This window comes from Ictidomys tridecemlineatus, chromosome 7 (assembly GCF_052094955.1).
Source record: "Ictidomys tridecemlineatus isolate mIctTri1 chromosome 7, mIctTri1.hap1, whole genome shotgun sequence".
NCBI classification, from domain to species: Eukaryota; Metazoa; Chordata; class Mammalia; order Rodentia; family Sciuridae; genus Ictidomys; species Ictidomys tridecemlineatus.
Genome location: NC_135483.1, coordinates 167,874,623 through 167,889,501, shown reverse-complemented (window position 1 = coordinate 167,889,501; position 14,879 = coordinate 167,874,623). Strand labels below are relative to the sequence as shown.

At 37.1% G+C, this 14,879-nt stretch overlaps 1 protein-coding gene across 1 annotated transcript in view; it reads right to left on the bottom strand.

Annotated features, from left to right (window-relative positions):
- Positions 1 to 680: 680 nt before the first annotated feature.
- Cd28 (CD28 molecule) overlaps positions 681 to 14,879 on the bottom strand; it is a 30,947-nt gene continuing 16,748 nt past the window's right edge. The window contains exons 2-4 of the mRNA XM_078018478.1: positions 12,116 to 12,472; positions 10,027 to 10,151; positions 681 to 3,773 (exon numbers count right to left, since the gene is read on the bottom strand). Coding sequence (XP_077874604.1) covers positions 3,645 to 3,773; positions 10,027 to 10,151; positions 12,116 to 12,472 — 611 coding nt within the window. The 3' untranslated portion in view covers positions 681 to 3,644. The remainder of the gene's footprint in view (positions 3,774 to 10,026; positions 10,152 to 12,115; positions 12,473 to 14,879) is intronic.

Here is a 14,879-nt window from a genome sequence, read left to right as displayed (position 1 = left end):
ATAAGACGCTTACAATAATAGCAGCAACTGATATTGTTATTCTTCATAATTACCAAAACTGCCAAAGCATTACTCCAACCACTGTTTTTAAACCATTCTTCACTCATACTAATAGTGAAAATGGACTTCCCTGTGTAACATTTCTGCTTTGGTTCTGTCCAGAGTGAGTAAGAAAAATCTCAAGTGTGATTCATCTTTAGTAAGCCTACTTTTCCAGTTAGAAAACAAAACCGTTGACTACCAAAGATCAAATCTTTCCATTTAAAAAAAAATTCATTTATTTATGTGCCATTACCCTTTCTGAGAGTTCTCCAGCTCTTCAAATACAATATGATAACTTGGATTAAAGAACACTGTGTGCCAGGAAGCTGGCACAAATGCAAGTATAATTTCAATAGTGCTTCATTACCCAACTACTGCTGAGTTTGACCTTCTTTGGATTTAAAAATCAACCAGAATATAATATTTTTCATCTAGATTCATAACATTCTTAATCCTCCCACCTCTACCCATTAAAAAAGCTTTTTAAAGACCTCTTTATGTAGAGAAAAGTAGGGGAGAAATGCCCAATATTTCATGACAATATAAAATATTCCAAGACACAAGAAAATGATGGAAGTTAACCAATTTTATAGTAACTCATAAATTTGGATTTATGTTTCCTCCCTTCTTAGGTCATTGTCCACTTTAATTTTTATAATTCATCTATAAAACAATAAATTATAACATTTATAAACTTATTGGCAAAAATAACAAGAACTAACATGGTTTATCAGGCATGATAACAAATACCAAGAACAGTTAAAACAAAGTCAAATTTGGCCAAGCCTCATGGAAATTATAATATGGGAACAGAAATTTGTGATTATTGTGTCCACTGAATAGTTGAAGAACTACAGACTTAGATGAGCAATGGCTTGCCTAAGAATGTCTAACTAGTAATAGGATTTGAACCAGGTCTTTCTGCCTCTAAAACCTAGGTTCCTCTAACAACCAACTAAACCAAAGAGCTGGAGAAATTGTAAAGGTGACAGTAGAGACATTCTTCAGGGTCTCAGACATATTTCAGTTGACTCAAATGAAGGCAGAAAAATATCCATGGTCATTCCAGGGTTAAGCCTTGCAAAGCCTCTTGAGAACTTTGGTGTTCTCTCAAAAGTCATACTTCAAAATAGTCTTCCAAGTCAAGGGTACCTCAAATATACCTCCAGGGTACACAGGTAGCTGAGCCCACAGAGTTTTGCAGCTCTGAGCCCTAATGCACACAAAGTCTCTGGAGAGGAGCTCCCACCAGTGCTCTTTATGTCTGATGCATTCAGGAAAAATTCTACCCAATGTCAGCCCCCTTAGCACAAGGCAAGAACTGCTTCATTCCCTTTTATTTTGCCTTCTTCAAAAGAAGCTCCTTGGAACTCAGTCCTCATTCATACATACTGAATGCTCAATTCCTTTTTCACAGTATAATAACTTCTTCTGTGAATTCTCTATCACTATTCTATTTCAGATATCCCTGCAGATAATAAAGTGACCCAATGTGCAAAGCTGAAACATACAGGGGTTGACTGGAATGAGCCACTAAACAAATAATCCTTCATAGTATTCACATACTTTTGAAATCAAGTGACCTTATTTCCCGACACATTCTACTGGATGGGAAAATCAGTGATGCTATTTTATTCTTTTGAAATCAGGCTGTGGAGGCTAACACTGAATTCCATTAGAAGGAATGAGAAAGCAAGTCCTGGAGCTGTTTTAAGGGAATTTTGTTGGTCAAAATGATTAAAAATGCTCAAACTTTGTCAAAGACAATGTCTACATCTTTCTAAATTAAGAAGAAAACAAGTATTAAATAGAAACTACGTGGCTCATTTCATGAGTGGGAGACACTAACCTATATCCACCCTAAACACCCATTTTATTTTATTTACATATATATATATATACACATACATATATTTATTCCTTTTAGATATACATGAAAGTAGAGTATATTTTGACATATCATACATACATGGAGTATAACTTATTCCAATTAGGATCCCATTCTTGCAGTTGTACATGATGTGGAGTTTCACTGGTCATATATTCATATACCAACATAGAAAATTTATGTCCAGTTCATTCTGCCATCTTTCCTACTCCCATCCCTTCTCCCTCTTTATTCTCTTTTGTCTAATCCAATGAACTTCTCTTCCTCTGTTCCCATCCCTTATTATGTGTTAGCATCCATATATCAGAGAGAACACTCCACCTTTGGTTTTTTGGGATTGGCTTATTTTACCTAGCATGATATTCTCCAGTTCCATTTATTTATCAGCAAATGCTATAATTTCATTATTCTTTATGGCTGAGCTATTTTTTCATGTGTATGTATATATACATACACACACATACCACATTTTCTTTATTCATTCATCATCTGTTGTAGGGTACCTAGTCTGGTTCCATAGCTTGGCTATTGTGAATTGAACTGCTATAAACATTGATGTGGCTGCATCACTGTAGTATGTTGATTTTGAGTCCTTTAGGTATAAACCGAGGAGTGGGATAACTGAGTCAAATGGTGGTTCCATTCCAAGTTTTATGAGGAATTTCCATACTGCTTTCCAGAGTGGTTGCACCAATTTGCAGTCCCATCAACAATGTATGAGTGAACCTTTTTCCCCACATTCTCGCTAACATTTATCATTACTTGTATTTTGGATAATTGCTATTATAACTGGAGTGAAATGGAATCTCAGTGTAGTTTTAATTTGCATTTCTCTAGTTGCTAGAGATGTTGAACATTTTTCCATATATTTGTTTACTGTTCATATTTCTTCTTCAATGAAGTACCTATTCAGTTCCCAATTATTGATTGGGTTATTTGGGGCGGGGGTTGGTGTTAAGTTTTTTGATTCTTTGTATATCCTGGAGATTAATGCTCTATCTGAGGTGCAGGTGGCAAAGATTTTCCGAAGGCTCTCTCTTTACATTCTTGATTATTTCCTTTGCTGTGAAGAAGCTTTTTAGTTTGATACCATCCCATTTATTGATTCTTGATTTTACTTCTTGCACTTTAGGAGTCTTGTTGAGGAAGTTGGTTCCTAAGCCTACATGATGGAGATTTGGACCTACTTTTTCTTCTATTAGATGCAAGTTCTCTGGTCTAATACCTAAGTCTTTGATCTACTTTGAGTTGAGTTCTGTGCAGGGCTAAACACCCTTTAAAAGGGAATGTTTTCTAGCCTTTCTTCTCCACTTAAAATAGCCCTGGATATCACACTTTGCTTGACTGAGATGTGCAGGGGATTGAGAAGAGAAGCGGGCTCAGCCCAGCAGCCTGGAAGCAGATTCCAAAAGCTAACAGAATCCACTCACTTTTCATTTTCTACTCTAACTCTTCAACCAAGTCAATAAATACATGATAAGTTTGAATGTGGGTCATGGCCCTGCAAGACTTAGCCTGTCAAAGGATATTTTTTTAACTGAGTCTCAAAATGATCTTGATATTTCATCCACAATCTCAATAAAAATTGGTATTGGTGGCCCAACAGGGGCTTGAGACAGCCGGCTGATGATAAATCAGTCCTTTCCTATCCAGAGCATTGATGTTGTGTGAGTGGAGGGGTGCCAGCCGGCTGGCTTCTGGATAGGCGTCCTTGTCAGGGGCGGTAGGCTGCAAAGTCTCGTGCTGGGGCGTAGGGCTGGTAGTGTTTGCGGGTGGGCCCTGGCCTCCGGGGAGTCATGTTCATATAGTCACTCTGAAGAAGCCTGGTTCTTTGACGCTTCGTCTGCAGGAAAAAGAAGTGTTAATGTGGAAGGACATGGGGGAGATATTAGGAGAGGCGTTCTAAGATTTTGCAGACACCTATTGAGAATATTAACATTCAGACCTTGCTAAACACAAGCATTTCTTGAGCACCTTGGACTTAGACTAATCAAATCACTATTGGCTGTTCTAAATTAACTTGAAAAATCTCAATCAAAGAAAATATTTTAGAGAAATGTATCATATAGATATCACTCTTAAAGCTGTCATTTGACCTGAAGTGCAACAGTATATCTAAATAACCTATTTACTATTGATATTAATTAATCCATCTCTGAATGGATTAAGAATTACCATTGTAGATAGGAAAGGTAGCAGAATACAACAATTACTAATTGGGCATTATGTAAAATTGTGGATGTGTAACCGACGTGATTCTGCAATCTGCATTTGGGGTAAAATTGGGAGTTCATAACCCACTTCAATCTAATGTATGAAATATGATATGTCAAGAGCTTTGTAATGTTGTGAACAACCAATAAAAAAAATAAAAAATTAAAAAAAAAGAATTACCATTGTAATCTTTTTACATTAGTCATTTGCTTAACAAGCCATATTTTCATAATCAACCAAAAAGGATAACAGTGAAGTCCAAATTAATGGAGATTTACAGTTCTGGATAACTAGTTACATTCCTGCACTTTTATGTGCCTGTATTTCTGTAAAGACAATCGGGTTACCCATTTCTTTTCCCAGGGCTCATCTTCCTCAGGAGGAACTCCTACCCGGGCTGAGGGGAAAAGGAAGGATCCTGAACCTGAAGCAAGAGTTACATGCACCATGAATCTCAGCAAAATTTTTGTCCCAGGGTGAGGACCATCATTTGTATATCAATACAATGATAAAATGTACAGTTTTGACCAAAGCCCCATAGGTATTCTAAAATTAGAAAAACATCTGGATTTCTGAATTCATAATTCTCTATTATGGAAAAAGAATGCCTATTTCCTGGCACACAAGGTGATGCATAAGTAGATACACTGGACATGAATGAAAAGATACCTGAATAAGCACATAAGTAAATGACTTCAGTCCTGATCTCATTTCCGTGCTCTCCTCCCTGACCCCTTCACAACTTCCTTGTTGCAGGGGCATGGAATGCTAGAGAAAGATTTCAAAAACACTGCTCTCCACATTACTAAGTGCAACTAACATGTTCAGCCCTCATCCTCTTCAACTCTCAGCACCAGCCTACACAGCCCTCCGAATCCCTGGGTTCTCCATCCATGGATTCAACAAAACACAGATGGAAAATATTTTTAAATAATTTTTTTCTTAAAAAAATTAAAACTTTTTTAATTTTTAAAATTCTAAATAATTTTTAGAAATATTATTTTTAGGGCTGGGGTTGTAGCTCAGTGGTAGAGTGCTTGCCTAGCACACATGAGGCACTGGGTTTGATCCTCAGGACCATATAAAAATAAAATAAAGCTATTGTGTCCACCTGCAACTAAATATATATATATATATATATATATATATATATATATATATATAAAACATTATTTTAAATATTTTTGAATAATTTTTTTTAATTAAAGAATTTTTTTCATTCTTCCTTAAACCACACAACTATATACAGAGCATTTACATTGTTTCAGGTATTATAAGTCTAGAGAGTATTTAAAGTACACAGGAAGATGTGCATAAGTTATATGCAAATATCATTCTATTTTATATAAGGGATTTGAGCATCCATGGATTTTTATATTTGAGGGTGTTCTGGAACCAATTCCATATGGACACCAAAGATGACTGTACTGTTGATAGCTTTCTCCTTTTTGAAACACCTCCTCTTTGTCTTCTGTGACATCCTGGTATCCATCCTACCTTACTGGTCACTCCTTCTGTGCTTCTTTTGCCATTCAATGTTAGAATTTCTCACTGATTGATCCTTGACCTTCTCTATTCCCTCTATCCTCTCTCCCTAGGCAATCTCATTCACATTCCAGCTGCATCTGGCACCTTAGGACTAGACCCCAAGGGCACTCTACACTCAACCTGTTCAAAATAAAACTCAAGATCTTCCCTCAAAATCTCTCTCTCTCCCAGTGTTTCTCATATCAGTAAATGACAGTTGCCCAAGCCAGACCTCCTAGGCCTTATCCTTGATGTCTTGCGCTCCCTTATCATCTGTCCCAGGAAACATTTGGAAAAGTGTGAAGATGTTTTTGATTGTCACAATGGAAAGGGACACTACTGGCATCTAGTGAGTAGATCCCAGAGATGCTGCTAAACATCCTGTACAGGGCAGCCAATAAGGAATTATCTTGCACAAAACATCCCTAGTGCCAAGACTGGAAAATCCTGACCTAAAAAGTCTGATCATGAAAAAAAAATGGAATGACAGAAAGTAATGGATATAAAATATATCATCAAATAAGAAAGAATATTATTAAACTGCTTGACTCCTCCTTACTCAAACCCAAAGGTGATGATGACTTGAGCCTAGTTGACCCCCATAGATATAAAGCAAGACAATAGGAGAAGTAGATTGGGAAAAGAAGGTTATAAATTCAGCTCTGGCTATTTTAGATTTGAGATAATGGATGAGCTATCTGGCTGGATCTAAGAAGAGAGAAGAACATAATACATACATAATAGGGAGATTCGTTCGGACAGAGATACACATGGAAGCCAAGCATCTGAATGATGTTGCTCTTCAATATCACTTACTTCTACATCCTTACTAGAAATAAAAGACTAGAACTCTGTTCATAGAGTTACAGCAGGGCAGTGGCGAGATCAAGGAAATGTTGGCATCCAAATAAATATAGAAGGCTACTGCTTCTGATACCTAGGAAGCATTTTTCATGCTTACTCCAAAACCTTTGCTGAACTCCCAAGTGACCCCCCTTGTCTCTGACACCTGACCAAAACTATAGACAGTAGAGGGAACCCCAATAATAAAGATGTCTTCTGAGGTACTCCAGAGTTCACACAAAAATAATGTAAGATCTACTGCATCTGGTTCCCATCCTTACCCTCAAACAATCACCAAATAGTGGATTTAGTTAATGTCATCCTGACTCTAAACACAACAGCAGGATGGGAATGACAGGCACGTGGATGGGAATACTATCCAGAACCCACAGTGCCCATGTGCATCTAGCACATGACCAAGGGACCCACCTAATGTGTCTGTGTGTTTGTGGCATCGATTCCACCCCTTAACTAATGTCTATGAAAGATGTCTCATTTCAGGATCACTTGCTCTTTGCCCTTCGCCCTTCCCTCCACCTCTGCCTTATCCACCTGTTTTCTGGGAGGAGCAGCAACACATAGGGCATGTGTAAAGCAATCTATTCAAAGAATCAGTCTTCAAGAATTTACTGTGGGGCTGGGGTTGTGGCTCAGTGGTAGAGTGCTTGCCTAGCATGTGTGAGGCACTGGGATCAATTCTCAGCACCACATATAAATAAATAAAGGTCCATCAATAACTAATAAAATATTTTTAAAAAAAGAATTTACTGGACTTAAAGGCAGATATTATCTGTACACATGCTATTCGTGTTCTCCACATTATGGTCCACAGTAGAAAGGACATGTGTTTTTTTGTTTGTTTGTCTATTTGTTTTTAAAAAGCCTCTTTAGGAAAAGGAACAGGTTTACCCAGCTCAGCTGCATGAATGGAGAATTGAATGAGAGCAACAGGTGCTGGCCCATGGCAGCCTGACCAAGAGAAGCTTTTTATTTACTCAAGTGTCAACATCAAGTCAAGAACAGAGATAGAATCTACAGCTGCTCCCCAAAACCCACTCAGCCTAGAACTGCCTACAGTAGCACATCAAGGGACCTCAGGAAGTTCCAGAAAACAGAAACTTTCACCAAGGTCTACTATAGGACCAGCCAAAAATAGGATCCCAGAAAATCAACCAGGAAATGGATCAATTTCCAGTTTCCTGATGGCCTCCATGCCTAGCTGGTTGCTTAAACAGCAGTAACAAGAAAAGACTTGATCCTGGTAAAAATGCCAAGTTATTCTATTAAGCAGAGGTATATTTTGATTTACACTCTATGATCAGAGAATCCAAGGACCTAGGTTTGAGATGATAATAAAGGATTTTTACTGGAAAATTTGATTTGACTACAAGAGACCACAAGGAATGCCAAGCACTAAGACTGTCCAATCCACAGGGAGCTTGTGAGATAGAGCAAGACAAAGTATGTTTTTTCAAGACAAATAAGATGAACCCCGCTGTAAATTAGTAGTTTTACCCAAGAAAAACCCAGAGCATCTATGCTATGTCTGAGCTGAAAGCGAGATGTTTAAACTCACTGAAAATGAGAAGCTATATTTGTTCTTTTGGGTGATTCCAGTCACTCAACAAATTAGTGCCTCATTTTAGTAACTGACAGTCTAATGCATATTTACAATAAGGTCTAAAAGATGAACAGTACCCTTTTGGTCCTAAAAAGTTAGGGCCAAATTAGTAAATTAGTAAATTACTTTGAGCTAGGTCAGCATGTCTTAGGGAGGCCTTTCCTGGAGGGGTGTGCCTGGCCTTTAAGTTAGGAAGTTGAGATTCCCAATGAAAGAATTGGAAAGCCATACAGTGGACCTAAAAGTCAATGGCCAGGAATTCAGAAAAAAAAAAGAACTAAGAATTCTAAAAATTCCAAAATCATTGGCAATCACCACAGAGGATTAAAATTGGAAGATACCTGGGATAAAGACCCCATGATCTGGAAAGATGAAAATACTTGACTAACATCAGAGGCAGAATTTAGGCAATAGTTTACTATATTAAAACTCCCTCCCCCTCACCCCATCAGGATAGAGCAAGTTGCAAAAGGCAAGCCAGGCCAATTCCCAAAATGGTATCTGGTACAAAGAATTCCCAGGAACAAGCAGCAACTTTGTCCCCTGCCCTGCAGAAGGTACAGATCAGGCCATAGGCAGCTTGATGAATGTTCATCTGTCCCCTAGGGTCTTCTGAACTGTGAGGAATGCTTGGAGAATAATTGATGGGCCAACTTTGACTAGAGACCAACATGAGTTTAAAAGGCTCTAAGACTGGATGAAGAAGAGCCTAACTCTGAATGCAAGACCTTCCATCCCCACACCAAGGAAAAGTAAATAGATTCCATGTGGCCTGGCTTCTAGAAATCACAGACCATCTGTGGCTTAATTAAACCAATGGATTATGCCTCAGAGATGAGTATCACATGTTAGGTAGGCTTATTTAAGTCCTTAATTTGGCCTTTATAAGGATTATTCATTTATCCCAATATCTAATAACCCAGTAAGCATTCATCAAGCATTAAATGTACTTAATACCAGATAAACTGAGAATAACAAGAGAAACGGTCCTTTATCCTAGAGAGGCCTGCATTTCTCATTGAATAAATGGCTCATATATGCATTTAACTTCTAGAAAAATATGTGAAAACCACACAAAATCAATACCTGAGGCATCTGTAATAAGAAGGTGTCTAAGGAAGAGATCCTTGTTAAGGAGGTCCCTTCTCAATGGTGGATATGTTCATTAAAATGTGTTCAAACCTGGGCCAAAAATTCAACATTGAAGAAGGTAAAGAACAATATACCAAGTTCATCACCTGAGCCTTTGCAAAAATTGATCCAATTCAGTGGTGAGAGCTCAGAAAAGTCTGACTCCCATTGTAGTTTCATAATGACAACCCCATGCTTGGCCTCACACCATTCAACTGCTTCAGAGGAGACAAAAAAATATGACTCAGATAAACAGACCTAGTTTCTTCTAGGTTTGAATACACAATTTCAGTAGCCAAGTTTCTCATGGTTTTTAAACCTGAACCAAAGCTCTCCCTTTGCTTCAGTTGCCTAATTTCCTGAGTTGTCTAGATTTTTGAACCTTATATATGTTAAAGCTGTTGTGTGTGTCACAATTAAATTGCAAACTGGGAAAAAGAAAGATAACTGTTGCTAATCCCACCCCACCCCTATTTGCCCATTTGGTTTCTTATTCTACCTGGCCACCTACACAGTGCCTTCTGGAAAATAAAAGATAAAGTTGAACAAGATGAAAAGAGAACCTATGTAAGCCTAGCGGGAAAAGAAAATTATAATAATCACATGGTTAACAGAAAATAAATCACATAGGCAAAATTCTTAATATGTTCAGATTGCATGTGTAGTAGAAAAGTTCCAATATCAAGAACTATGTAATGTTTTGAACAACCAACAATAAAAAAAAAGAAAAGTTCCATAAAAGCAGCCCAGCATCTCTTACCCATAAATAACAAAGGAGCATTGTTGATAGCAAGCTATAGATACCCAGGACTCCGCTAAGCACCACCAGTGTCCAAAAGGGCTTAGGAGACTCAGGCGATTGGACATCAGGACAAATATTCTTCTCTGAAAAATAGAATAGAGTGGATTAAATGATACAGGAATAGCAGTTGAGTATATTTCCTTTCTTCTGAATATTAGAGAAGAATGCGAAAGAGAAAAATAAGCAAAACATCATGAGCTTAGAATGTGTAGACTTCATCTTTGGGATTTATCCAACCTCACCACTCACCAGAATGGTCCATTTTCAAGATTGAAGTTAGGGTAGTACACTGGTACAACTGCATTCACATGATTTTGTTGAACTCACTTTGTGATTCAAAATAGTGACTTCCAATGGTCTTAATCCAATTCCATACCCTACCCCCACAAGAAGCCAGTTTATCCAGATGCTAAGCTATATTTTTGGAATAAGTTAAATAATATACATGTTTTCAAACCTTAAGAAAATTATCAATCTAGTATGGCAAAAATCTGGGCTGGTAATACAAAGATAAATGTCTAGCTTCAACTCTAACAGCTTATGTTGTGGTGAAAAAGTCACTTTAAAAACATCAGGTATCCAAACATGGGAAGGAATGTGTAGAGTTCTAGTCAAAATTGGAGACAATTAGAATTGGAAAGAACAACAAAAACTATCTAGTGTATTGATTTTTTAATCGGAGATGCACATTAGGATTGTCTGAGAAAGTCTGAAAATATAACAATATCTAACACCCCTTCCTCAATTCATTCCAATTACATCAGACTCTCAAAGTTGGGCCCAGGAATGGGTTTTTTGTTTGTTTGTTTGTTTGTTTACCCTAAACCTACTCATATTTATAATACGCAAGTAGATCTGAAGATTATTAAGGATCACTGGTGTCCTTTCCATTTCTGCTAGAAATGATATACTATGTGCATAAGTGTGTGTGTGTGTGTGTGAGAAGTACTATCCTAAAGTAGAATATCATTTACATAAGAAAAACATTTGCTCTTCACTTCAAACCAATAGTTTGGTTGGGTCAAGTTAAAGCATATTTTCTTAAGCTTTAACTTGACCCAACCAAACTATTCAGCCTGGACATCATAGAAATTAGATATCTGAATGGAATTCAGCAAGCCAAACATTCTCACATTGATTGCCTCTATTTTTCAAGAACACAAAATTATTCTCCCAAATTAAGTTAATTGTTCTTTTCTTGTTTAATATTTGATTTTTCTCTAGCATACCTCTGTTTAGCATAGGAGAAAAAATATTTATTGGAATTATGTTAGTATTAAATATCAAACTGAGCATACATTTTTAAATTATTGTTCTACCGAAAGGAAATAGTGTATCCACAAAGACTACCAAAAAATTTTTTTTTATCTAGCCACTCTCATTTTTATGTGTTGATACCAATAAACTGTATTCTTCTGAGTTGGGGGGTGTTCTACCCAATATTTGGAGAGAACATAATCTCAACATCAGATCATTAGACTTATTTCCACTAATTCATGAATACTGTTTAATAATATTAAGTTTTGGGCATTGAAAAAGTATGGCAACTTATCAAGATCACAGAGTTAATTAATAGCAAATTTTATATCCCCTGGTTTCTAGCCCAGCATCCTTTGTATGTTTTGGAAAATGAAAAAAGTACTTAACAGAGGAAGACTGTGGAGTAGAAAGATGATTAGTTTGAATTATAACCCATTCTTCCTTAGTTCTGATCCATTAGGCCCAGCTGCTTCTTGGAGTTCATTTAGACTTATATTTTAATAGCAAAATTTTTATTCTGTCATGACCCACTCAAATTGAGAATAATCTTCATGTTCCCATGGCCTATAACTTCATCACTCACTCTCCCACTCCATGTCACTGAATAAAGATATTCAAAATATAACTTTGAATCTTTTCTAAAGTAAAGGAAAACTTTTTAAAAATGACTTGTCTTTACTAAATCACTGGGGACTACTCCAGCCTCACCACTGATCCTATCTCATTTTCAAGACCATAGCTTAAACTTACAACTTTACGGTGGTAGGAGCATAGAGTTGCATCTTACCTTTCACATGGATAACAGTTCCATTGCTCTTCTCATTGTCTAGGTAAGGAGGAGGATACATAACCTCAATTTTGCAGAAGTAAATATCTGTTTGGTTAACATACAAATTCCGGAGATAGAAAGTCACTGTTTCGTTGCCCAATTTCCCATCACAGTTGAATCCTGTGTGTGAGTAAAACTGAAGCTGATGGGAGAAATTCCCATTCACAACGCAGACTTCCACAGCACTATCCACACCCTTATAAAGGGATGCCCGGAACTCCTTTGAGAAGAGGTTGTAGGTATACTTGCAGCTAAGGTTGACCTCATTGTTGTACACCTCAAGCCTGGGTGATTGCTTCACCAAGATCTTGTTTTCTAGAGAGGGGGAAAAAATCATTTGCTTAGACCAGGAGTATAAGAATATGTTTTTCCTGAAATCAAAGTGTATTAATTAACCAAATGAACAGATCTCCTGAAAAAGCTTTCTCAAAGTAGATGAAGATTCAGGAGCTCTTAGAATGAGAATTATACCTAGAGTTTTAAAGTTCACATTTTGATCATGTTTTCATCCTCATGTAAATGGGACATCAGAGCATGTTTTCACCTAGAAGGCAAAACTTGGCCTTCTGTTAGCACTGAGCATCACAGCTATGCCCTTGGAATTTGTGAATCTGTGTTGAAATTCCTAAGATGTTAATCATGCATTGGGCTGATTTCTTGATTAAGTGATATTTTTGGAAGCAGCTTTAAAGTCTGACACATTAGCACAAATGGATGTATTTTTAAGTTGTGAGACAGGTTTTTGTGAAGGGATTAAAAGTTTTGAGACATTTTAGTTTTTTATTGGTCATTCCAATGCCTAATAGCTTTTTGTTTCCTATGTAGTTATCAATACTGCTGTGCATACAGAACTTTAAAAAGTAAACCTATGTCTAGGTCCCTCCACTCCCAGATATTCTGATTTAATAGGGTCTAGGCTAGAGTGGGGAGTGGGGGCTATTAGACTTAGGGTGGTTGGTAGCAACTTTTTTGAGATATAATTCTTGTATTATAAGATTCATCCTTTCAAAGTATACAGTTCAGTGGTTTCTTAGGATAGTCACAAAAATGTGTATAGATCACCATATGATTCCAGAATATTTTCATTATCCCCCAAAGAAACTTCCTATTCATTAGCAATCATTCTGAATTCCTCCCTCCTTCCAACCTCTGGCAACCACTAATTTTCTTCACTAATCTACTTTCTGTCCCTACGTATTTGCCTGTTGAGCACATTTCACATCAATGAAATCATATAATATGTAGTCTTTTATATCTGGTTTCTTTCACTTAGCATGCTTTCAAGATTCTCCCAGGTTGTAAAATGTATCAGAATTTCATTAATTTTATGGCTAAGATTCTATATATACAGTATATATATATACACAGTGGAATCTTAGCCACAAATTTTCATACATTTTGTTTTTTCGTATGTGTGTTTGTGTGTGTGTGTGTGTGTATGTGTGTGTGTGTGTATACACACTAGGGATTGAATTTAGGGCCTCATGCATGCTAGGCAAGCACTCTGCCACTGAGCCACATTTCCAGCCCAACTTTTTGGCTATTATGAATAACACTACTGTGAACATTTGTGCAGACATATTCTTTTAATATGGGTATGTTTTCAATTCTCTTAGGTATATACCAAGGGTGGAATTGCTGGATCATATTGTAAGTCTATACTTAACCCTTTGAGGACTTGCCAAATTGTTTTCCAAGCAACTACACCATTTCACATTCCCACTGGCAAAGCGTATAGGCTCCAGTTTCTCTGCACCCTCTCTAACACTTGTTGTCCCTCTTTTCTATGACAGTCATCCTACTGTGTGTGAAGTAGTACCTCATCATGATTTCGTTTGCATTTCTCTCATGGCTAATGATGTGGAGCATATTTTCATGTGCTTGTTAGCCATTTGTAATACCTTGTTTAAATACATGTCTATTCAGATCATTTGCCCACTTATTAATGGGTTTGTTTTTTTATTGCTGAATTATCAGAGTTATTTTATATTTTTGAAACAAGTTCCTTATCAGATACTCTGTGATTTGCAAATGTTGTCTCCCATTCTCTGTGTTGTCTTTGGTATTGTCTTTAAAGTCCCCCTCGCCATGGATTCTAACATTCAGTTGGGATTGAAAACCACTATGGCCAAACAGATTTTTCAAGCTGACTACCTAAGAGAATCATTGGAGAAATGTTAAAATCCCTGATTGCCAGGACAATTAAATCAGCATCTCTAGGTATAAAACCATGGCATCAGCATTTTAAAGTATCTCAGGTGATTCTAAATTGCAGTCAAGTTTGAGAAGCACTAGGCTCACAGATGGAAACTTCTTATCCTCAAATTCGCAGGTCTCCACAGGCTTTTCCAATTTCATTTTCTCAAATCAAAACCCTCCTAATTAGCCAAACCCTTTAAGTCAACATCCCAGAAACACACGGTGAGGATGATCTTCCCTACTTTATCCGCTGACTCCATGGAGGACAGTACCATTTCCTTCTCAGGTATCAAGACAATCACTGTATCGCTCCTATGCCATTGGGACAGGTTTTCATCTTTTGAACACTTTCTTTTTTCATATGTTTCTGTTTAATAGCTTTTTCTGATCCATGTGAATTTCCTGTAGGCCCTGGTTTCCAAGCTTTTGACAGCAAGGACCATGTTACCCTTCTTCACAGAACACGGTAAGACTAGTAGGATCTCATTAGATAATTGTTGAGAGATGCTGATCTCGCTATATT